Source organism: Aquarana catesbeiana, linkage group LG07 (assembly GCF_042186555.1).
Source record: "Aquarana catesbeiana isolate 2022-GZ linkage group LG07, ASM4218655v1, whole genome shotgun sequence".
NCBI lineage: Eukaryota > Metazoa > Chordata > Amphibia > Anura > Ranidae > Aquarana > Aquarana catesbeiana.
Window position 1 is genome coordinate 122,287,356 of NC_133330.1, and position 26,495 is coordinate 122,313,850.

General features: G+C 43.9%; 1 protein-coding gene across 2 annotated transcripts in view; it reads right to left on the reverse strand.

Annotated features, from left to right (window-relative positions):
- CACNA1I (calcium voltage-gated channel subunit alpha1 I) overlaps positions 1-26,495 on the reverse strand; it is a 3,871,666-nt gene that overhangs the window by 2,854,730 nt on the left and 990,441 nt on the right. For both annotated transcript variants that reach the window (XM_073592660.1, XM_073592661.1), the window contains one exon: positions 24,391-24,483. In XM_073592660.1, the coding sequence (XP_073448761.1) occupies positions 24,391-24,483 (93 nt within the window). The remainder of the gene's footprint in view (positions 1-24,390; positions 24,484-26,495) is intronic.

A 26,495-nucleotide genomic window follows, 5' to 3' on the forward strand; every position in this document is an offset into this window, starting at 1 on the left:
CCAGATGAAGCGAGCCAGCCGCTCTCCCGTTGCCTTTTTCCAAGGTGGCCCATATTTAACCATCCCTGGATGTGCCTGTAATGATCCTGCACACATGCCCCAGCAGTCCCGGGCAATTTCAGAGCTTTTTGCTCACAGGATCAGAGCAATATCAATGACCTGCAGGGAGAGCTCTGTCGCTAGCGACCTTGCATGCTGCGCGCCCCCTGTGCAGCGTATCATTACCCTTCTGTGCAGCATATCAGTGCCCATAATTGCAGCATATCATTGCCCAGCAATGCAGTATATTATTGCCCATCAATGAAGCCTATCATTGCCCATAAATGCAGCCTACCATTGCCCATCAGTGCAGTATATTATTGCCCATCAATGCAGCCTACCTTTACATATCAATGGAGCCTACCATTGTCAGTCAGTGCAGTATATTATTGCCCATCAATGCAGCCTACTTTTGGCCATCAGTGCAGCCTGCCATTGCTCAAAAGTGCAGCAGGGAGGAATCGGGAGGATCTGGCAGCCGGATTGCGCAGAGGGGGAATCTCACATCTTGTGGAGGCGGACTGGGCTGACAGTTTCCTGGCTGATCGCTTCTGGCAGAAGCGGTGCGGCCATCAGAGTGGCCCGGAGGGGGGACTCCCTGCCCCCTAGACCACACTGATGTCCTGTACAAAAGGCTGCACCGCTTCTTCCAGAAGCGATCAGCCAGGAAACTGTCAGGAGGATCTGGCGGCTGGACACATCTTGTATATGAATAGCCGCGCTGTCCAATGAAGTCCCACCTCCTGGACGAGCCACTCTAATAGACAGCACACTGGTCCAATGCTGGTCCAGGAGGCGGGACTTTGTTTGACAGCATGGCTATTCATATACAAGATGTGTCCAGCCGCCAGATCCTCCTGACAGTTTCCTGGCTGATCGCTTCTGGAAGAAGCGGTGCAGCCTTTTGTACAGGACATCAGTGTGGTCTAGGGGGCAGGGAGTCCCCCCTCCGGGCCACTCTGATGGCCGCATCGCTTCTGCCGGAAGCGATCAGCCAGGAAACTGTCAGCCCAGTCCGCCTCCACACTTGCCCGCTGCTAAATTCCACTCACCAAATGCGAGTAGGCGAGTGGAAATTTTGAGGGCTGGACTGCAGTGTGTCAGTATAGTGTGAGTGTAGTGTGTCGGTATAGTGTAGTGTATGTCAGTGTAGTGTGTTAGTGTAGTGCAGTGTTTAACATTTAGTGCTGTATAGAGTTGCTGCATTTTTTTTTATTTTTTCCTGCCTGCCCCCTTTTTTTTAATTGTCAGCCGCAGTGTTTCTGACTGCGATGCTGGTGTTTACCCTTTTTTTTATTTATTTTTTTTTATATTTTTGTCTTTGTTTTTATTATGTTTTTACATTTCTGTCAGCAGCAGTCCTCAATTTAAAGTGCACCAAACGCCACTTTTTATTCAATAAAGTGCATCCAATCACACATTTCCCAGTTTCTATTAAATTGATGAGGATGGAGGGGATGATGATGTTGAAGTCACTGACACGACTTGGGTGCCAGATAGAGCAGAGGAGGAAAATGAGGGTGAGGCACAACCACAAAAAGGCAGGATGTTCTCCAGAGGCAGCCATTATGGAAGAGTAAAGAGCAGCCACTCTATTCCATCAGATTATGGAGCTGTTATCTCCTGGCCCACTTTCCACAGCTCAGCTGTATAGGCCTTTTTAGCACATGTGCAGCTGATCGCACTGTTGCAATTTGCAATCTTTACCACAAGCAGATCAAGCGTGGCAAAAACACCAGCCATTTGGGTACCACATGCTTGACAAGGCATTTAACCTCCCACTACTCAGCCTGTTGGCAAGAGCACCTAAAGGCCACACATTTCTACCCCTGCTATATCTCTTGACCTATAGCAAAGGGTGTAACAGGTCCTTGCAGTTGTCTGCCAGCTGCACACCACTAGCTGTAGAGTTTAGTAGGCAAATGTCTCTGCCCCAGCTGCTGCATCGAAAATATAAATACACTCCCTGCCACATGTCCAGCGTCTAAATTCCAGCTTGTTCAAATAAAGTTTGCAGGGAAAACCTATTTAAATGTCTTTTTTTTTTTATAAATGTCAGTTTTGCTGCAGCAGGTTCTATTCAAGTTACAGATGTGCAACTTTACGGGCAGACTAAGGGGACCCCCCCAGCACTATATTTAAAGGAATTTTTCATTTGTATTGTTTCACTTCAAGCATCATTAAAATCAATGCTCCTTTAACCACTTCAGCCCCGGGAGGATTTGACCCCCTTCCTGACCAGGCCATTTTTTGTGTCGCTTTAACTGACAATTGCATGGTCGTGCAATGTTGTACCCAAACAAAATTTATGTCCTTTTTCTCCACAAATAGAGCTTTCTTTTGGTGGTATTTGATCACCTCTGCGGTTTTTATCTTTTGCACTATAAACAACTTTGAAAAAAACACAATTGGGCTGATTTACGAAGCATTTGCGCCATGAGTTGCGGCGCACGCCGATGCGCAAATGACATTTTTGTATTTACAAAACATATGCGCCGGTAACACAGCGCAATTCCCCATTTACTATTTTCTTCTCGGCGCACGGCATCTTTAACTGAAAATTTAAACAAGCTGGAAGTGCCAATATTATGGGGGTGATGTGGGTGATGTGAGGAAGTATGGTACTAACTGCCCAAGTCACAAATATGCCCAAAATAGAATGAGAAAGTAACTTTCTTCGAACAAGCCGGCTGTGCCGGCAAATACATTTAGAATTGCGGGAGGTCAATTTTAAAAAAATCCATACCAGACGCTTATCTGAGCATGCAACCTGGCAGGCCGCAAATTTTTTATGTTTTATGTGTGTTCTTTTCATGCAACGGATTTCCCAGATGCAGGTTAACTAGGCTGATTGGCATGTCTTAGACAAATCCCTTTTTTTATCTATTATTTATTTAATTTTTTTTTGTTTTAAGTTACTTTCCTGGTGCCTTCATGGTAGCACATGCATGGATTGTGCGTATGCTGCCATGGATAGTGACCAGGAAAGTAACATTTCAGAGTGGTAAGTATTCAATTTTCATTTTGAGCAGGGGTTTTCAGCTTCAGTCCTCAAGTACCCCCACCCCAAAATACAAAGCTATTGACTTTGATTTAAAGCACCTATGCAAGATGAAGGAAAACCTGCAAATATGGCCTGTTGGGGGGGGTATCTGAGGACAGGGTTGAGAAGCACTGATTTAGAGCACTGAACTAAAATCAAGCTCAAGACAATCCTATTCTAATTGTGGACATTTGAGGGAAATCAAGAGTGTGTGTGTTTTTTTTTTTTTTTCTTCTTAAAATTGGCTTTGCTTCCTGTCACATAGCCAAACAGGAAGTGAGTAAAACCCTAACAATATTTTTCCTTGGGGACACACAGGTCAATCTAACTAGTGTCCCCATTATGCAAATTGCACTCTAGCACTTTGTTGTGTAAACCCCAAATTATAAGGTATTTTGGGGTTTACTAAAGGCAAATCCTTTCTGCAATATAAGTGTAGTTGATGAAAATCAGAGGGGAAGCACTGGTGATTTTATCATCCAATCATGTAGAGGCAAAGATGCTGTTTTTTTTCTTTAACTTGCTTGTCCCCCTTGGATCTCCAGCAACTGCACTTCTAAGTGCATTTGTAGTGCAAAGTGGATTTAACTTTTAGTAAATAAACCCCAAGACACATAATAATTTGGGATGTACATGGCAAAATGCTAGAGTGCAATTTCCCGAATGGGGAAACTATTTAGATTGACCTGTGTGTCCCCAAGGACATACATTGGTAGGGTTTTACCCTCACTTTCATGTGACAGGAAGTGAATAATTTTGAATGAGAAATTGGCAACATTTGGGAGGTGTCTTCACCCTATCAGGGGTGTAGACATCTGACAAAACTTCTAATCCCTCTACAGTCTATTCCCAAGCAAAAATAAGAAAGGATTTTAATTAGTTTAACGTTGCAATGACACATTCCGAAGTTCAATTGTGATGCATGTTAATGGCCCATTTAGACCTTTAATAGAAAGTCATCAGTTGCCTTTGACTCTAAACATTATTTTTGGCCAGTCTTAGAAATCTGCACCTGTTTTTCTATTAACCACTTGGTGTCTGTGCTATAGCCAAACGACAGCCACAGGGTGGACCTGAATTTCTAGGAGGCTGTCAGGACGGGCTCTCCGTGTGCTCCCTGCGCGCACTGAGTCACTGAGACTCGGGTGATCACAGATCGAAGTAAGGGCCGATCCCGGCCCCTTACCACACGATTAGCTGTCAGTCAATGACAGCTGATCACATGATGTAAACTAAAGCTCGGTAATTGTTTATTTTTTCTCTTCACGTTGACAGCATAAGGATAAAAATAAAAGCTGATCACCGGCTTAGGTTAGAGTTGCCACCTCATCCCTTTAAACCCGAACACATATTAATTACACAGGTTATGTGGCTGATTAAGGTGGTAATTAAACTCACTTGGTGCCTTATCTGCATTAAATTAGCCTCAGAACCGGTGTAATTCATATGTGATCGGGTTTAAAGGGATGAGGTGGCAAACCTAACTTAGGTGCAAGGGACATTGGTCCCGAAGAGGCAATTCTGCCTCATCTGTGACCACCAGTACCACCTGCCAGTGCCACCTATCAATGCCCACCAGTGGTCCCAAGCAGTGCTGCCTATCAGTGTAACCAATTAGTGCCGCCTCATCAGCGTACATCAATGAAGGAGAAAAATTGTTTGCAAAATTTAATATCAAAATATCCAAAAATATACAAAATTATTTATAAAAATCTGTCTTTTCTTTTTTTGAACAAAAGAAAAAAAAAACACAGAGGTGATCAAATACCACCAAAAGAATGCTCTATTTGTGGGAACTTTAAAAAAAAAAAAAATTTGGCTAAGTATGACCGCGCAATTGTCATTCAAAGTGCATCAGCGCTGAAAATTGGTCTGGACAGCAGGGGGGTTTAAGTGCCCAGTAAGCAAGTTGTTAATTTCCATGCCAAATATGGATTTCTGTACTAAAGATGTGTGCCCACTGTGTATACAGCATGGGCGTAAGCAAGTCGCACACATATGAACGGTACTCATTGTAAATCATGGGGTAGAACTTGTGATGCAACTTTTCAGTCCCTAGTGGCATGACAAGTTGCAATAGTGGAAAACAAGCAGAAAAAGCACATTGTAAATCATGCAACTTTGGGGTTGAAATAGTGGAAAGAGAGCATTAGGCTAAAGCAGTAATAGGAAGATGCACTGTAAAGCCCCATACACACGATAGGACTTTGTACAAACTTTCCCTTGGATTTTTGTACAAAGGGCGTTGGCCAGAAGTTTGTCTTGCATACAGATGGCAGGACTTTTCCAGCCAACTTTCACCAAATCACGTGGTTTTTCAGCTCTTTACCACCACCCTTTGGTCAACTTCTGTATTGTCTGATATTGTGTCAATCTCACCAATTTTATTGGCGAGATTGACATCTTGCGAGCCGGGTTCACACTGGTGCGGGGGTCCGACTTGGATCCCCACCAATGCCAGGCACTGTGTTTGGTATGAATCTTGAAGTGGAACTCCACGCCAAATTTTAAATAAAAACCGGCATGGGTTCCCCTCCAGGGGCATACCAGGCCCTTAGATCTGGTATGGATTTTAAGGGGAACTCCCTACATCAAAAAACGGCATGGGGGTCCCCCCCAAATCCATACTAGACCCTTATCCGAGCACGCAGCCCAGCCGGTCAGAAAAGGGGGTGGGGACAAGCGAGCGCCCCCCCTCCTGAGCCATACCAGGCCGCATGCCCTCAACATGGGGGGTGGGTGCTTTGGGGGAGGGGGGCCCTGCGGCCCCCCTCCCCCAAAGCACCTTGTCCCCATGTTGTCTTCCCAACAACCCTGGCCATTGGTTGTCGGGGTCTGTGGGCAAGGGGGTTATCGGAATCCGGGAGCCCCTTTAAATAAGGTGTCCCCCAGATCCCGGCCCCCCACCCTTTGTGAATGAGTATGGGGTACATCGTACACCTAGCCATTCACCTAGGGAAAAAGTGTCAAGAAAAAAACACAGTACACAGGTTTTTAAAGTAATTTATTAGGCAGCTCCGGAGGTCTTCTTCGGACTTCGGGGGTCTTCTTCCGACTCCGAGGGTCTTTCCGGCGTCTTCTCCCGGTGTCTGGATCTTCTGCCGGCTCCTCCGCTATCTTCTGCCGCTCTTTTGCTAGCGGTGGCCCGGACTTCTGGATCGTCTTCTTCTCTCTTCTCTTCCAGAGATGTTGACACGACGCTCTCTCCAGCTGGAATGCTCTCTGAGCGCTCCGCAATGGACTTATATAGGCGGTGACCCCGCCCCCCTATGACATCAGTCCCGGGGCATGCTGAGACTGTGAGGTCATCGGGGGGGCATGGTCATGTCATCCTATGACCACGCCCCCTTATGACCTCACAGTCTCAGCATGCCCCAGGACTGTGATGTCATATGGGGGCGGGGTCACCACCTATAAAAGTCATAGCAGAGCGCACAGACAGCATTACAGCTGGAGAGAGCGTCATGTCAACATCTCTGGAAGAGAAGAGAGAAGAGGGAAGAAGACGTCTCAAAAGACCGGGCTCCTCCGCTAGCAAAAGAGTGGCAAAAGAGCAGAAGATAGTGGAGGAGCTCGGCTGAAGGAAGAAGGCACCGGAGAAGAACCAGAGAGCCCGGAGACGACACCGGAGAGAGGGAGAAGAGGCCTGAGAGACCCCCGAAGTCGGCAGAAGACCCCCGAAGTCGGAAGAAGACCCCCGGAGCTGCCTAATAAATTACTTTAAAAACCTGTCTAGTGTGTTTTTTTCTTGACACTTTTTCCCCCCAGGTTAATGGGTAGGGGTACCATGTACCCCATACTCATGCACATAGGGTGGGGGGCCCGGGATCTGGGGGCCCCCTTATTAAAGGGGGCTCCTGGATTCCGATAAGCCCCCCGCCCGCAGACCCCGACAACCAATGGCCAGGGTTGTCAGGAAGAGGCCCTTGTCCTCATCAACATGGGGACAAGGTGCTTTGGGGTGGGGGGGGGCCGCAGCGCGCACCACTTCCCCAAAGCACCCATCCCCCATGTTGAGGGCATGCGGCCTGTTACGGCTCAGGAGGGGGGCGCTTGCTCGTCCCCACCCACTTTCCTGACTGGCTGGGCTGCGTGCTCGGATAAGGGTCTGGTATGGATTTTGGGGCGACCCCCCATGCCGTTTTTTCGGCATAGGGGGTTCCCCTTACAATCCATACCAGACCGAAGGGCCTGGTATACCCCTAGAGGGGGAACCCATGCCGGTTTTTCTTGCGCTGCTTTAATAGGAAGATGTGTTTTTCCTATTGCAGCGAGCGCAAGATGTACCTCGCCGAGAACCAACGCGATGGGATTGCGCTGGAAACATTCTTGCAGCAGGTACACTCTCACTTAAGGATTTATCTGGCGTACCAACTAAGGTATGAACCGGCGCAGCACATTCATTTTAGTAAATGACCCCCAATATTTTGTAGTTTTTGCTATAATAAATATCCCCAAATTAAAAAAATAAATTAAAATTTTTTTCCTCAGTTTAGGCCAATATGTATTCTTCTACATATTTTTGGTAAAAAGAAAAAATCGCAATACGCGTAAATTGATTGGTTTGTGCAAAAGTTATAGCGTCTACAAAATAGAGGATAGAGTTATGTCATTTTTATTATTATTTATTTTTTAATAGTAATGGCAGCAATCTGCGATTTTTATCAGGACTGCGATATTGCAGTGGACAGATTGGACACTTTTGACATTATTTTGGGCACCATTGACATTTATACAGCGATCAGAGCTAAAAAGAGCCATTGATTACTGTATAAATGACACTGGCAGGGAAGGAGTTAACACTAGGGGGCAATCAAGGGGTTAACTGTGTTCCTTAGGTGTGTTCTAACTGCAGGGGGATGGGACTGACTAGAGGAGGAGAGAGATTGGTGTTCATACTTACTATGGACACACAATCTCTCTCCTCTCCCCTGTGAGAACCGGGATTTGTGTGTTTACACACACAGATCCCGGTTCTCGCTCTGTCACGAGCGATCGCAGGTGCCCGGCAGTCATCGCCTGTGCACGCCTGCTGTGACGTCTTAAAGAAGCAACGTACACTCACGGCTATTTGCGCAGCTGTGCAAACTTGCCGCAGTATAACTGCGGCGGCTGGTCGGCTAGCGGTTAAAAACAACCTTTTTTAAAAGTTTTTTTTACATTGGTACATGTCCCCCAGAGCAGTACCCGGGCCCCCAAACCCTTTTTTATGGCCAATAACTTGCATATAAGCCTTCAAAATGGGGGCTTTTGATTTTTCAAGTTCGGGTCCCATAGACTTTGACAGGATTTGCGGTTCGGGTCCAAACTTTTGCAATGTTCAAGAGTTCTGGAGCAAACCAAACCGGGGGGTGTTCGGCTCATTTCTATTCCTGACTAGTCCAACTACTTTGTTAGCTGCAGCACATACCATCCTGACTACTTACAATGAGATATCTTAATTCAAGATAAATTTTCCGAAATCACTTATTTTAGATATAGTGTTGAACTCCAACCCTCAAGACGGATTTACAAACCACTTATCCCTATACCTGGAGTATTTTGGGCATTCCTTATTTAGGATTACACTTGATGGTGGATTTAGCCCAACTAGCTGACACAAATTATTCTCCACTTATAGATAAACTTACTAAGGAAGCCAATCATATAGCCAAGGTTGAACTCTCCTGGTTGGGCCGCCTTGCATCTTTAACCACTTCAGCCCCGGAAGGATTTACCCCCTTCCTGACCAGAGCACTTTTTACAATTTGGCACTGCGTCGCTTTAACTGCTAATTGCGTGGTCATGCAATGCTGTACCCAAACGAAATTTGCGTCCTTTTCTTCCCACAAATAGAGCTTTCTTTTGACTGCATTTGATCACCTCTACCATTTTTATTTTTTTGCGCTATACACGGAAAAAGACCGAAAATTTTGAAAAAAAATTATATTTTCTGCTTTTTGTTATAAAAAAAATCCAATAAACTCAATTTTAGTCATACATTTAGGCCAAAATGTATTCGGCCACATGTCTTTGGTACAAAAAATGTCAATAAGTGTATATTTATTGGTTTGCGCAAAAGTTATAGGGCCTACAAACTAGGGTACATTTTCTGGAATTTACATAGCCTTTAATTTATGACTGCCTATGTCATTTCTTGAGGTGCTAAAATGGCAGGGCAGTACAAAACCCCCACAAATGACCCCATTTTGGAAAGTAGACACCCCAAGGAAATTGCTGAGAGGCATGTTGAGCCCATTGAATATTCTTTTTTTTTTTTTGTCCCAAGTGATTGAATAATGACAAAAAAAAAAATTACAAAAAGTTGTCACTAAATGATATATTGCTCACACAGGCCATGGGCATATGTGGAATTGCACCCCAAAATATATTCAGCTGCTTCTCCTGAGTATGGGGATACCACATGTGTGGGTCTTTTTGGGAGCCTAGCCGCGTACGGGGCCCCGAAAACCAATCACTGCCTTCAGGATTTCTAAGGGCGTAAATTTTTGATTTTACTCCTCACTACCTATCACAGTTTTGAAAGCCATAAAATGCCCAGATGGCATACAACCCCCCCAAATGACCCCATTTTGGAAAGTAGACACCCCAAGCTATTTGCTGAGAGGCATGGTGAGTATTTTGCAGCTCTCATTTGTTTTTGAAAATGAAGAAAGACAAGAAATTTTTTTTTTTCTTTTTTCAATTTTCAAAACTTTGTGACAAAAAGTAAGGTCTGCAAAATACTCACTATACCTCTCAGCAAATAGCTTGGGGTGTCTACTTTCCAAAATGGGGTCATTTTGGGGGGGGGGGGGTTGCCACCTGGGCATTCCATGGCCTCCGAAAATGTGATAGGCAGTGAAGAGTGAAATAAAAAATTTACGCCCTTAGAAAGCCTGAAGGCGGTTCTTGGTTTTCGGGGTCCCGTATGAGGCTAGGCTCCCAAAAAGTCTCACACATGTGGTATCCCCATACTCAGGAGAAGCAACAGAATGTATTTTGGGGTGTAATTTCACATATTCCCATGGCATGTTTGAGCAATATATCATTTAGTGACAACTTTGTGCAAAAAAAAAAAAAATTGTCTCTTTCCAGCAACTTGTGTCACAATATAAAATATTCCATGGACTCAACATGCCTCTCAGCAAATAGCTTGGGGTGTCTACTTTCCAAAATGGGGTAATTTGGGGGGGTTTTGAACTGTCCTGGCATTTTATGCGCAACATTTAGAAGCTTATGTCACACATCACCCACTCTTCTAACCACTTGAAGACAAAGCCCTTTCTGACACTTTTTGATTACATGAAAAAATTATTTTTTTTTGCAAGAAAATCACTTTGAACCCCCAAACATTATATATTTTTTTAAAGCAAATGCCCTACAGATTAAAATGGTGGGTGTTTCATTTTTTTTTTCACACAGTATTTGCACAGCGATTTTTCAAACGCATTTTTTGGGGAAAAAAACACACTTTTTTAAATTTTAATGCACTAAAACACACTATATTGCCCAAATGTTTGATGAAATAAAAAAGATGATCTTAGGCTGAGTACATGGATACCAAACATGACATGCTTTAAAATTGCGCACAAACGTGCAGTGGCAACAAAATTAATACATTTTTAAAAGCCTTTAAAAGCCTTTACAGGTTACCACTTTAGATTTACAGAGGAGGTCTGCTGCTAAAATTACTGCCCTCGATCTGACCTTCGCGGTGATACCTCACATGCATGGTGCAATTACTGTTTACATTTGACGCCAGACCGACACTTGCGTTCGCCTTAGCACGAGAGCAGGGGGGACAGGGGTGCTTTTTTTTTTTTTCTTCTTCTTTATTATTTTTTTGCTTTTTTATCTTATTTTTAAACTGTTCCTTTCATTTTTTTTTTAAATCATTTTTATTGTTATCTCAGGGAATGTAAATATCCCCTATGATAGCAATAGGTAGTGACAGGTACTCTTTTTTGAAAAAATTGGGGTCTATTAGACCCTAGATTTCTCCTCTGCCCTCAAAGCATCTAACCACAGCAAGATTGGTGTGATAAAATGCTTCCCCAATTTCCCAATGGCGCTGTTTACATCCAACGAAATCTAAGTCATAAAATGCTTGTAGCTTCCGGTTTCTTAGGCCATAGAGATGTTTGGAGCCACTCTGGTCTCTGATCAGCTCTATGGTCAGCTGGCTGAATCACCGGCTGCATTCTCAGGTTCCCTGTTGAGACAGGAGAGCCAGAGAAAAACACGGAAGACGGTGGGGGGGAGCATTCCCTCCCACTGCTTGTAAAAGCAGTCTAGAGGCTAATTATCCACTAGGATTGCTTTTACATGAAAGCCGACCGCTGGCTGAAAAGAATGATACCAAGATGATACCTAAACCTACAGGCATCATTCTGGTATAACCACTCAAAATGGTTAACAATAAAGCACAGTAAACGGTAAAGTATAAAAAAAATTGCATACCTGAAAAGCAAACATGATAAAACATAATAACAATAAAACATTGCAGAATAGAATACAGTAAAAAAGAGCAGAACAATAGAGAGAGAATAGAGAGAGAGAGAACAATGAAACAACAACTATTTTTTTTTATTTTATATTTATGTTTGTGTTTTTTTTTTTTTTTTTTTTTACACTTTTTTTTGTAACTGTAATGCCCCGTACACACGGTCGGACTTTGTTCGGACATTCCGACAACAAAATCCTAGGATTTTTTCCGACGGATGTTGGCTCAAACTTGTCTTGCATACACAAGGTCACACAAAGTTGTCGGAAAATCCGATCGTTCTGAACGCGGTGACGTAAAACACGTACGTTGGGACTATAAACGGGGCAGTGGCCAATAACTTTCATCTCTTTATTTATTCTGAGCATGCGTGGCACTTTGGACGTCGGATTTGTGTACACACGATCGGAATTTCCAAAAACGGATTTTGTTGTCGGAAAATTTTATAGCCTGCTCTCAAACTTTGTGTGTCGGAAATTCCAATGGAAAATGTGTGATGGAGCCTACACACGGTCGGAATTTCCGACAATAAGGTCCTATCACACATTTTCCGTCGGAAAATCCGATCGTGTGTACGGGGCATAACTGTTATAACTGTAACCGGTTCCAGGTTCGGGTCTCTCAAAATGCGATGGCATCTTGGGAGACCCTGTGAAAGTGTGCTTAGTCTGTGCAATGCAGTACGCTAATACTCAACTAGTGTATGGTAGCGTTCAAAACATTCACCAATGCAAAGACCAAGATTGTCAGGACAGGAGGGACAATAATAGCGGGTGTCACGCCTATATCCGCACTTGCTGCAGACACAACATCTTTTTTGGGGGGGTTCCTTGGGTAGGGGTACTCGGGAGGACATAAAGAAAATGCCTCTCATGCAGCCGACTGCATTTGGTTGGGGATGTGAATGGGGGAAGTACGGGCGCTGCAGAAGCGGTGGGTTCCCAATTAGGATTGGCGAATGCAGCAGGAAGGGCATTATGGGCACGACAGGCCTGTTTGTCTATTTCTTGGTGGCAGCGGGACACTACTTGTGCTTGCCACCTCACCAGCTTGAACTGCACTTATGGGACTCGCCATGTCACCAAGTGTTACTGCAGTGCTGGTTTGACTACGACCGGGGTGTACTAGGCCGCTGGCGCTTGCCAGTTGACCAAAACGCTACCAAAAAAACTGTTAGCGATCGCAGGGATCAGGCCTGACTCTGCGAACGCTGCAGTTATGTGTTTAGTGTTTTGTAAGTGACAGTGATCGATCGATATTGCACTTGGGTGGGCTGGGCCGAGCTGGGCGGAGGGGCAAAACGCAGGTGCTAGCAGGTATCTGGGCTGATCCTGCTAACACTGCGTTTTTGGGAACCCTAAACTGCTGGGGACGCTAGTATAGATCTGATCGGATCAGATATTGATCCGTTCAGATACTATACCACTAAGGGAGGTGTACGGTGCGTGCGTGGGTGTTAGCGGTACTGGCGCTAACCTGACGCTGCCTGGGGCTGGTGCTTGCCAGTTCACCAAAATGCTACCAAAAAAACTGTTAGCGATCGCAGGGATCAGGGCTGACTCTGCGAACGCTGCAGTTATGCGTTTAGTGTTTTGAAAGTGTCAGTGATCAATCGATACTGCACTTGGGTGGGCTGGGCTGGGCAGAGGGGCAAAACGCAGGTGCTAGCAGGTATCTGGGCTGATCCCACTAACACTGCGTTTTTGGGAACCCTAAACTGCTGGGGACGCTAGTATAGATCTGATCGGATCAGATATTGATCCGTTCAGATACTATACCACTAAGGGAGGTATATGGTGCGTGCGTGGGTGTTAGCGGTACTGGCGCTAACCTGACGCTGCCTGGGGCTGGTGCTTGCCAGTTCACCAAAATGCTACCAAAAAAACTGTTAGCGATCGCAGGGATCAGGCCTGACTCTGCGAATGCTGCAGTTATGTGTTTAGTGTTTTGTAAGTGACAGTGATCGATCGATACTGCACTTGGGTGGGCTGGGCTGGGCCGGGCGGAGGGGCAAAACGCAGGTGCTAGCAGGTATCTGGGCTGATCCCGCTAACACTGCGTTTTTGGGAACCCTAAACTGCTGGGGACGCTAGTATAGATCTGATCGGATCAGATATTGATCCGTTCAGATACTATACCACTAAGGGAGGCGTATGCTGCGTGCGTGGGTGTTAGTGGTACTGGCGCTAATCTGACGCTGCCTGGGGCAACGCATACTGCTGCCGGACGATCAGGGGCTAAACCTTTATTCGGTAATAAACGGCGGGTGCCCTGACACTATAAAAAATAAACAAACTAACCAGCGTCACCCGTAACAGTTATACGGTGATCAGTGGTGAAAGGGTTAACTAGGGGGCAATCAAGGGGTTAAAACATTTATTAGGTAGTATATGGGGGTCCCTGCCGCTATAAAATGCTGACGGCGAACCTAAATATTTACCTCCCTAACTAGCGTCACCAGCGACACTAATACAGCAATCAGAAAAATGATCGCTTAGCGACACTGGTGACGGGGGGTGATCAAGGGGTTAAAACTTTATTAGGGGGGGTTAGGGGGGTACCCTAGACCTAAAGGGGGCTAACAGTCACTGCCCTAACACACTAACTGTCACAAACTGACACCATGCAGTAATCAGAAAAAAAAAAACTGCTTGGTGTCAGTGTGACGGGGAGGGGGGTGGGGGTGATTGGGGGGTGATCGGGGGGCGATCGGGGGGGATCGGGGGTGTAAAGTATGCCTGGCATGTTCTACTGTGAGGTGTAGTGTTGTGCAATTCACTCAGATGTCTTCTCTCCTCGGCGCCGGAACAAAAACTGCCGAGCCGAGGAGAGATGACATTACATCCTCTGCCTCTGTGTACTACACAGAGGCAGGGGACGATTCCCATTGGCTGGGAGCGATCGCGAGGGGGGCCCACGAATGGATGGCCTCCCCCTCATCTCTGATCGCTGCCAGACCAAAGCCGACCGCCTCGGGCACCGGGACCCCCCGCTTGCGGGAAGGCAATCACGTACCAGGTACGTGATTTTGCCTGCCCGTGCCATTCTGCCGCAGTATATCTGCGTTAGGCGGTCGACAACTGGTTAAAAATGCTTAATTTACCACAAATGTTTCATGTACTTAAATGGTTCATTTGGAAAACTAGCAAACCTAGGTGTTCTCATCCTTTACTCCTTAAAGCAGAGCTTCACCCAAAAGGGGAAGCTCCGCATGTTCGCACCCTCCCCTGCCACATTTGCACTTTATGGGGGGAAAGGGGGAGTTGGTACCTGGTTTTGACAGGTACCCACTTCCAGGTAAGATCGCCGATTGGCAATTTATGAAATTTGTGGCCCCTCCTCCTTCCCCCCGCTGCCTTCTTGGACACACACAGGTCCCAGAAGACGACGAGACCATTTATAAAGTGCATTGTGATTTGCGCATGCGCCGTAGGAAACCGCCTGTGAAGCCTGGAGCTTCACTGCCGGTTTCCCTTACTTACAATACCAATGCCTGCACCTGAAGCTGATGAACGAACATCGCAGGATCCCTGGACAGGTAAGTGTCCTTATATTAAAAGTCAGCAGCTACAGTATTTGTATTTTATTCTTTTTTCTAGACTGGAGCTCCCCTTTAAAGATAGAACTGCAGGAGGTATGGGAATGACAGACCTGCACGATTACTTCCAAGCTTCACTCCTAGCCTAGCTAAAGTATTGGTTTCATTGAGAGATATTGAGTTAGATTTCAGCCCTACACATACTTTGCTCTACCTTTGATTGATGTTTTGAAGCATTTCTCTTTGAAACAATTTTCACCTACCATGCAAGCATCTATAATGGCTTGGAGGAAATTATGCTCCATCTCCCATACTTCTCACAATAAAGTAGATATCCCATTACCTACTGTATATCTCTCTTGGAATACCTTATTACGGACATTACTCTAATGCCCCGTACACACGATCGGACAGTGATTGGACATTCTGACAACAAAATCCATGGATTTTTTCCGACGGATGTTGGCTCAAACTTGTTTTGCATACACAAGGTCGCACAAAGTTGTCGGAATTTCCGCTCGCTAAGAACGTGGTGACGTACACCACGTACAACGAAACTAGAAAAGGCCATTTCAGAACCAAGCGCGGCTCCTTTTGCTAATCTCGTGTAAAAGTTTGGGGAGAGACGATTCACGCTTTTTCAGACTCGTGGTTTTCAGATCATTTTCTGCTGTTCAGTTTGTGCTTGTGGGTTTGTATCTGCCCTTCAGTGCGTGCAAGCAAGCTACGCGTGACTTTGTCATTGTGTTCTTGTTCATTCGTTACTGTTTTTCAGGTCGCTCTTCACAGGCCTTGCTGTACTTCAGTGCGTTCTGTTACTTCGTTCTGAGCAGCCGACCGTTTTCTAGCCATGTTGCGTATAGGTACTCCTCGTAAAGTTCGTGCTGTGCGGGGGCTTGGTGTTGGGATCCTGACCTTGACACAAGTCCAGTCCATGAACAGGGTGGGGAGGAGTTCATGGACCAAGAATTGGTTGCTTCAGCGTGACCAGTTTTGTCATATGCCTTTGCTCCGTGAGATCCGTGAGAATAATCCTGATGATTTCAGGAACTTTCTCAGGATGACGGACCCCGTATTTCACCGTTTGTTGGCTTTTCTGACCCCCTATATCAGCAGGCAGGATACCTGCATGAGGCAAGCCATCACTCCGGAGCACAGGCTGGTCGCCACCCTGCGGTACTTGGCGACGGGGAGAAGCCTGCAGGACTTGAAGTTCTCGACAGGCATCTCCCCCCAGGCTCTGGGAATCATTATCCCAGAGACCTGTTTTTCCATCATACAGGTCCTGCAGAAGGAGTATATTACGGTAAGATTTTTATCCTTTAATATCACATTTTATTGTATATAATGTTTGCTAATATATTGTATTTCTTTCCTCATTCCCTAATTACCATGATTGTAATATGCTGTGAATGTTCCTTTTGTCCTCATGCATGCTGGATTTTTAGGTAATTATTTTTGTTGTCCTTCATACATATTTGCCTTCACTTACCTCCCCAGCATGCTCTCCTGGCCCTATATCCACCTCATGTAGTCACTTAACAATGTATTTTATCAGCTCCATAGTAGTGCTTTACCCCAAACACCCCCTAAAATGTTTTGAAATGTGATTGGTGTTTCAAATTCAGGCAGAGTGCCAGAGTGCCCAACTGCTAAGTCAGCTGATACCAATTCTCTATCTATCCTCAATCATCTATCTGCTGACTTTGCCAAACCCATACACACTATACCCATCTCTTCTGTGCTCAGATTTATGGATGAATTCCCCAAAGCATGTAGTGCAACGGCCTGCTTGTATACTTTCAAATGGTACTGTCTAAAGTTTGGGTATCCTATTATTATCTTGATAGGTAATAGCAGAATGTCCAAATGTGCTAAAATGTGTACAATGTGTATTTATATCTTTGTATTATGACACTTCTTACCTGTCCAGTGGGCTGTCAATAGTGTAACTAAGGAGGGTCTGTTCAAAGTAATACACATTATATAGGCATTCATCGCTCAATGAAGTGGAGAGGGTTACCTGTCCAAGAGTCCCCCCCCCATAATGTTAGAAATGGCCCATGGGGGGGGGGGATCTGATAGGTGTACCTTCTACTTTGGTCTTTAAAAATTCCCATAAATAAATGGTATCTTGATGTTGGCCAAGAATGTTTGTGTCTAATCTGCTTTCCATGTTTATGTGCAAAAAAGACTAATTTTTTTTTTACTCCACAGTTTCCTTCCACGCCACAGGAATGGCAGACTGTGGCCTCCCACTTTGCCCAGTGGTGGTACTTTCCTAACTGCGGAGGGGCAATTGATGGGAAACACGTCCACATCATCCCACCACTCAACTCGGGGTCATACTATTATAATTATAAGGGGTTCAATAAAATTGTGATGTTGGCGGTGGTGTTGGCTTCTTATGAATTTCTGTATGTGGACGTGGAGAAGAATGGCCGGATGTCCGATGGTGGAGTCATCGCCCAGACGGATGCCTGTAGACAGGCATCTCCAGAATGGCAGCTTGGACTTGCCACCTCCAGAAGACAATGTGGAAGGACTCCCATTCTTCTTCGGATGAAGCTTTTGCGCTGGGGGACCATCTTATGCGGCCATTCTCGATGAGGACCCTCACCCCGGACCAGAGGGTTTTTAATTACCGGCTGGCCAGAGCCAGAAGAGTGGTGGAGAACACGTTTGGAATCATGGCCAGCCGGTTCCGCCTATTTCTTACACCCATACATATGGCAAAGTACAAACTGAATCACATTATCCTGGCGTGCTGTGTTCTACACAACTTTTTACGGCAACATTCTGCCAACTATGCTGGCTCAGTTGGGCCTGAGGCCGGAATTCAAAATGAAACAACCCTGACGGCGCTTGAAAGTGGCCATCCTGGCTTGCCCCCCCGAGTGCCCGTGATGTCCGGCTAAGAAACCTTGAATTCTTTGCGGGTAGGGGGGCCATCAATATGCCAGACAATGTGTAAAACCTTTTTCAAATAAAAAAATAAGCAAATCTTTGGTGACATTTACTGCTTGTGTTTGTTTTAGCTGACCCTGACAGAAATGTGGTGAGTCCTGAAAATGGCGTGATTGTGTAACATTACAAAGCATTGTTGGGTGTTATTTACTAAAGGCAAAGACACTTTGCACTACAAGTGCACTTGAAACTGCACTTGCAGTGCAAAGTGGATTTGCCCTTAGGAAATAACACCCATTGTCACAGAAAACCGCTATTAGAGCACCACAAAAGTGTTGTAGCGTTGAGACAATAATTCACACGTTCTTGATTAACAATCTTTTTAATAACAGCACAATCACATGTGCATTTAGAAAAGGTTTTTAAAAAAAACCAACATGTTTGTTGTGTAACAATTTTTGGGGTCACATTAGAAAAAGTATAAATGTCCATTTAAGATAAAACAGGCATGTTTAAAACCAACAAGAAAGACACAAATCTTAAAATTACAAAGTTCACATTTGGTAGAACTTGAAGGCAATATCAGACATGAGTATTTAGAAACTGTGTTTGATATTGCGTTCAGATGGGGTGAAGTCACCCCCGGAAAAGCCAAATTTTGAAGATGCACACAAATAGCCGAATGTCAACATGTGCTACCTGTCATCACGGGGGATCAAGGGACGTGTTTTGGGGGTGCAACCCCTTCCTCTCAGTTACTTTATTATTGAGGAAGAGGTTGCACCCCCAAAATGAGTCCATTGATCTCCCGTGATGGCAGATAGCACATGTTGACACACTGTGTGCCTCTTCAAAATTTGGCTTTTCTACAAATTGACAAAAAATGTTAAAAAATTGTGGCACACCAAAAAACAAAGGGATTTGGAAGGGTTTTAAACTCTCCCCAAAACATCAATGATGTTCTTATTTTTTTGAAGAACATCATTGATGTTTTTCTTGATGTTTTCCAAGTCCCTATTATACCCCATGATCTCCCCGATCAGGATCTGTGCACTTTTCGAGGTGAAAGGATCTGGATCCACAACATCATGATCACCTAAAAAGATAGAAACCAAAAAAAAACATGTATTATAAATATGCCGGCATCCATCTCTTACCTGAGCCTGTGGTCGCAGACACTTACCAGTTGTGGTGCCAATTTCCACCACGTCTTCCTCCTCCTGCTCTGTTTGTCTTGGGTGGATTTCCCCTTCTTCCAGAGGTGGGGGGTCTCTGGTCTCCTCGGATGAGGGGTGTCCTCCGAGTCTTTTCTCCCCTATGTAAAAAAAAAAAAATGGTATACTTAGCACACAGATATTTGATGGCAGAACTATAAATATGAAACATTGCTTGGAAGTGGGGTACAATTGTTTGTTTTGGCAGAATTCCAAGATGTAGAATTTTTAGTGTCCTTTGTCAAGCTTCAATACTTTACCTGTTTTGTACAAGCTTCACAGATGGAGACACCCCTATAGTATACACTGGAGCACCTGTGTGGTACCCCTAATAAAAAGGGTGTTCTTGTGTCCCACACTAGTGCTCCAGCGTCCAGATGTGTAACCAGCTGCTGAGTGTCCTCTCCTTACACAGAATCTAGTTTGCATTTCATTCTAGTAACAAACACATCTACACAACCAAATTAGTTTCAGACAAGTAGGCCATAAAAAATGTGGGCAAATGCATATGACCAAAACAATGGTGTTTTCTAGGCCGCACGAAAAATGTTTGATACGAATGAATAATGTGCCCATGAACATTGAAAGTTCACATTTAGAAATGGATAACAGTTAAGAAAAGCACATGGAGCAGCACGAACGTAAGAAACATAAAAAGAATCGGAACACAGCACAACTACTTACTTTTTTGCAGCACTCTCCGGATCTTTCTGTACTGCTCGTGCTCTCTTAATTTGAGGTCTGATCACCGTTTCCTGAGCTGATCTTTCGATCGTCGTACCCCGAAATTCCGGGGCAGACTTTTGACCACTTTCGCCATGATCTTGGCCTTTCTGACATTGGGGTTGGGGTAAGGTCCATACTTCCCGTCATAGTCGGCCTTCTTCAGGATGTCCACCATGTCCAACATTTCCCCAAAGGACATATTTGATGCCTTAAATCGTCTCCTTCTGGATCCAAACGTTTTAGGCTCCGGGCTTTCCTCCCCCTCCTCCTCGTTGCTATAATTAGCACGCACCTGCTGTGTCTCCGCCGTGTGCTCTCCCCCCACTGCGCCGAACAAAAAGGGCTGGGGAATAGACTAGAAAGAATGTCAGGGGCGGACGGAGTTACACGCATGCGCAGTGTGTATAAAGTGTAACACGCTTGCGTAGTACGTGCGATCTGTGAGCGGAGGAAGGAGTATCAGAGGCGCCGATCGTGATAACGAAGATTAGGAGAGTTTTGCCTGACATTAGGGTTTGTCTCGTGTTGTGTCTTGCAGATAAAATGGATGGCTTCAATGACCACAACTTCCTCCCCCTGTTCATAGACAAGTACAGGGAGCTGCCCTGTCTGTGGCAGGTGAAACATCCACATTACAATAATAAACAAAAGAGGCAGACAGCGCTGGAGAAACTCCTAGAGTTGGTGAAGCCGGTGGTCCCCACAGCAACCATCCCCTATTTAAAAACCAAAATTGGTGGCCTGAGGAGCACTTATCTTAGAGAGCGCAAGAAGGTCACGGATTCCCAGAGATCCGGAGCTGGAGCAGATGACATTTATGTTCACAGACTGTGGTACTATGAGAGACTGCGGTTTCTGTCAGACCAGACTGGAGTCAGGGAATCCCTCTCAACCCTTCCTTCCACTCTTCCTTCCACCCCAGCTGAGGCTTCCGATGTTCATCCTGGGACTTCTAGCTAGGAAGAAGTGGAGGAGCCCAGATGGAGTCAGGTATAGCATTGTTCTACAGATTTCTGGACAATAAATAAATGATGTTTACTAGATGTTATTATTGATCACTAATTGCTGATTTAAGAAAGTGTTTTACATATCAATAGACAATAGTGGCCAAAAATAATTGGGACAAGAATGAAAAATGCTGGGCTCAGAATGATAGTCTGTTATATTTGTTAACATTCAATTTGCAACAATCATGAGCTGAAAATTGTGTGTGATTGATGAATAAAAAACTAAAACGATGTCCCTTTTTCATACATAGGAAGACCTCAGCCAGGAGGAGGCTGTGGAATGTGCCACACAGGAGGAGGCTGTGGAATGTGGCAGCCAGGAGGAGGCGGGGGTAAGTAGCAGCCAGGAGGAGGCGGGCTAAGTGGCAGCGAGGAGAAGCCTGGGCCCAGTCATAGCCTGACCGAATCGCAGGTTCCTCCCCTCCGCCTTCCATACAAAAGACCCAGGAAGGGGAGTCACGTTCAGGATTCAGCACTCAGGCTCATTCAGGAGGCTTCTGCGTCCCTCAGAGCCACCCCCACTCCTGAAGAGACCTTTGCCTGCATGGCTGCCACCAAACTGCAGGCCATGCAGGAGGGTCAATGCAAGCTGTGTGAGGATCTTCTGTATAAAGTCCTAACTAAGGGGGTGAGTGGCGAAATCACACCCAATACCCACCTGAGTGAGTTGGAACATCCTCCTCCTCCTCCTGCTGCCACAACTCCACCACCACAGCCACAACGTGGAAGGAAGTGTGGAAGGAAGACCAGAGAGTGATGACCCTGGGTTCAGTCTGGTCTGACAAAAGATGCAGTCTCTTGTATCACCACAGCCTGGGGACACAGATGTCATCTGCTGCTTTCATGATCTCTGGGACTTATGGACCAGACTGTACTCCCTTAGATAAGGACTCCTCAGGCCACCAATTTTGCTGTAAAAAAATTGATGTGTGCCCTGGGGGCCAAAGGCTTCACCAATTTCTGCTGTTTCTCTAGCGTTGCCTCCCTCTTTGTTTGGTTGTGATCCCTTAATAAAGGAATTTTTGTTTCAATTATACTCGCCTATGTGTGTTTTCCTTAAAAAAAAACAGTTTGTTGGTGAGGAGGCAGGTACATTTCAAAATACAATGTGAAATTAACGAGGGACACCAACACCAAACAATCTCATTGAGATTCAATAATACAAGATATCAATGGTGTTGTGGTAACTTGACACACAAAACACACAAAAATATTCTGGAGTAAAAACCAAAAAAAATAAAAAAAAAACAGCCTTGAAAAAAATACAAACCCCCCCCAAAAAATTAAACAGCCTTGAAAAAAATGTTTAAAAAACTAAAAACAACCAAAAAAAAATTGGTCAGATGTGACAAATCAAAATATATTGAGGGAATCCCGATAAAGAATAAAGAAAGAAGTTTGTGAGAAGTCTGTGTGAATATGAGCAGCAAAACTACTTTATTCTTCTCACATTATAAAGATGAACAGACTGCGCTGTGTTAAACTATTTAAAACATTGCAGCGTGACGAAAGTGCTGTATCCATTCCGAACGCTCATTTTACCAGACCAAGCTGTTCCGTCTCGGAATTTCTTCTGAACATGCGTGGCGCTTTGTGCGTCTCAACTGGCCACACACGGTCGGAATTGACCCGATCAGATTTTGTTGTTGGAAAATTTTATAGCCTGCTCTCAAACTTTGTGTGTCGGAAAATCCGATGGAAAATGTCTGATGGAGCCCACAAACGGTCGGAATGTCTGACAACATGCTCCGATCGCACATTTTCCGTCAGAAAATCCGACCGTGTGTACGGGGCATAAAGGACTGGAATAGTAAGGGAGTTACTATGGTAACTAACTTTCACAGCAACCACCAGTTTAAATTGTTTGAAGAGCTAGCTAGAGAATTTAAACTACCTCAAACAGATACTACAAATACCTTCAAATTTCCCATTTACTACACTCTGTAAATACTTCCCATATTTCCCTTCCTATTAAGAGTTGGCAATTTTACACTACACCCCTAAGGGGCATTTCCATCTTTTACACCTTACTTCAGGATAAACTTAGTTTTTCTAAAACATCTCCTTACTTGAAATGGGAAACTGATTCGGGCAGGTCTTATACAGTATCCCAGTGGCAACATGCATTTAAAGCCATATATAAGGCCTCCAACTGTGTTAACCACTGGGAACTGACCCATAAAATTGCCCTATGCTAGTATCTTACAACTTATGGAATCTTAAATTTTTTGGAATCTCACTCCCCCAATGTTAGAGAGTGTGTGACTCTTTAGGTCACCTTATGCATTTTTTTTTGGTCCTCTAAACATCTTACCAACTTCTGGAATAAAATTACTATTTCTACTATCACAGGCGTTTTTACATTATGTACCCAGGCTTGGCAATCTTAAATCTGGGTATATATAGATTCTCTTTAAACTGTCGTATCATAGTGACCCACATCCTATTACCAGCTAGATTGCTTATTACCAGATGTTGGAAGTCAAACTTGGCACCTAACCTATCAGAAGCTGTTGAGATGGTATGAACAAACCATATTTATGAAAGCCTATTAACTAACCAGTCTGCGTCACATATCATCCACTTTCTTTGCACCATTCTTGTCCGACCTACTGTTTGATGTTTGAAATCTGAAATTTGAAACTTGTTGTTTTCTCTGTCTGAATTCTGATGTTTAGTGTATGATGTTCCTATTTCATGCTTAATTTTGGACTTATACTTTTGTACGCCCTTTGGGCTCTTTATTTTTGCTATTTTTTTTGCACTCAATTTGTACTTTTTTATTTTTTAAATGAATCAAAATAATGGAAAAAAGAAAAACTGATTGGTTCCTACTACTTCTTCTGATTGGCTGGAGGTGGAGATCGTGACAGTATCCACTCACCTCTTGACCTTAGCTAGAGGAAGCCTCGCATTCATTTGTAAAATACAAAACTTCTTGAGAATGGCTTAACAGCGCTCAGCCTGACTTGATATTGTTCAGAATACCACTACCGGGTTGCAGCACTGTATACTGTATGTAGTTGATACCACATACAGTTTATGCTGTGCTGACAATGGGTGCATGCCTTAATGAAGAAAATAGTTAATTTGGACCAGCTTGGCCCAAACAAACTATTTAAATGTAAATAAAATTTGCAGTTAGGCATTAACATTTTATTATACACATCCATTTTCTTACACAGGGTGAATGTTAATAGGGTAAAAAAAAATGTCTGTAATTTTAATTCCACTTTTAATCCTGGACAAATTTACACTAGTTTGGTTTAATACATAGGGTGGATTTTTAGCCTAGATGTTTGGGCAAATGTCTGTCAAAATTGCCATCAAATCATTTATAGATATACTCCACTGTGTTATAATAAAATATTAAAATATAAAAAACAAAGCTACCGGTACACGTTACTTGCCGTAATAAATGTGATACTTACTATGATGAGGAGGATGAAGTAAATAAAATTATAGAAGGAGTGAGCATCCATGACATAATACATGATTTCCACCCAGCCTTCCAAGGTGATTACCTGCAAACAAAATAGTGATTATTATATTATTATTTCTCTATTTTTTTAACCAGGATCATTATTGAATATCCTTCTGAATCTGCATTAGAGATGTGCATTCGTTTTCGTCTGAATGCATTTTCGTCCGAATTTCAGGTATTTTCGTTATCGTTTTAACAAACGATAACGAAAGTGCAGAATTCGAAAAACGAAAGATCCGACATAAACAAATGCTTTATTTTCGTTTTCGTTGCTACAACAGTTGGATATAGATAGGAGATTTGACATGATGATGACAATAACAATCTGTGCCCATCAAACCTGTGGTCGAATGTGCCCAACCTTAACTCTATTAGTCCAAGATTATTCTACATAGAGAGAAAAGATTTGACGTAGAGGAGAAAAGATTTTGACGTAGGGGAGAAAAGATTTGACGTAGGGGAGAAAAGATTTGACGTAGGGGAGAAAAGATTCGACGTAGGGGAGAAAAGATAAATAAAAATAATGATGATGATGAATGTTATTGGCTGATTGTAACCAAAGAGGAGGAGCAGTAAAATAGCTAGAACTAAGTACACACGTACTTTGGCTTATGGTGTCTGTTGAAAGTTCTAAGAAGATTCGGCGGAGCAGGTAAACTATACGGTGTCGTACAGTTTAGCTGCTCCTTCGAATCTTCTTTGAACATTCGACAGACAACATAAGCCTTCAATGACAGATTCGACCTTAATTTGGATTTTCGGACTAATGCAATTTTTAACGAAAAACTACATAAATAAAAACGAATTTCGAGAGTAACTAAATAAATGTAAAACGAAATTCCGAAACAAAATATTTCAGTGTGTACATGTCTAATCTGCATCAATAACACATCATGGTATGACTGTATCTTTACTTAAAGTGTTTGTTACCCCAACACTTAATTTTCCTGATACAATGGGGAAAAGAATTATTTTATCCCCTTCAGATTTTGTAGGTTTGCCCACTTACAAAGATATGCAAGGTCTATATATTTTATCATAGGTGTATTTTAAATGATAGAGACAGAATATCAACCAAAAATCCAGAAAAAAACACATGATACAAATGTTATAAATTGAGTTGCAGTTCAGTGAGTAAAATAAGTATTTGATCCCCATTCAAAACATGACTTAGTACTTGGCGAAGAAACCCTTGTTGGCAAGCACAGAGGTAAGATGTTTGTTGCAGTTAATGACCAGGTTTGTACACATCTCAGAAGGGATTTTGGTTCACTCTTCTTTACAGATCTTCTGTAAATCCTTAAAGTGGACCTTCAGTCATTTTTTCAACTTTCCATCTTTAATAGATGGAAATCTTTAAAAATCTTCTGCCCTTGTTGTTTTATCTTTGGATAGTAAAACATTTTTTTTCTGCCTGTATATACCTTATACAGCCCACTTCCTGTTTCTTGTCTGGTAAAAAGCCTAGGCCTATGACATCATGCACAGTTCTCACTCTAGTGAGAGTTTGCCAGGAAAGGGGGGGGGGTAAGTCATAAGAGGGCCAATGGGAGCTGCAGGGCTGTAGAGCTGGAGGTTTGCCTCTGTGTATCTGTGTAAATCCAGTAAGTGAACAGGTAGCAGCTTCAGCTGCCACAGTTAAAATGGTTGCAGCCAGACTCAGTGGAGGGAAATTTCTGCAGCATATTTAGCAAGTACAGAATCACAGTATATATAAAATAATATGCAAAGTGGTTGGAGGGAAGCTTCAGAATGGCAAAGATGTTTTTAATTACAAATTATTTGAGCAGACTGCAGTTCCTCTTTAAGGTTTCTTGGCTGTCTCCTGGCAACTCGAAGTTTCAGCTCCCTCCATACATTTTCTAGAGGATTAGGGTCTGGAGACTGCTAGTCCACTCCATGACCTTAATGTGCTTCTTCTTTAGCTACTCCTTTGTTGCCTTGGTGGTGTGTTTTGGGTCATTGTCACGCTGAAATACCCATCTATGGCCCATCTTCAGTGTTCTAGCTGAGGGAATAAGGTTCTCATCCAAGATTATATACATGGCCCCG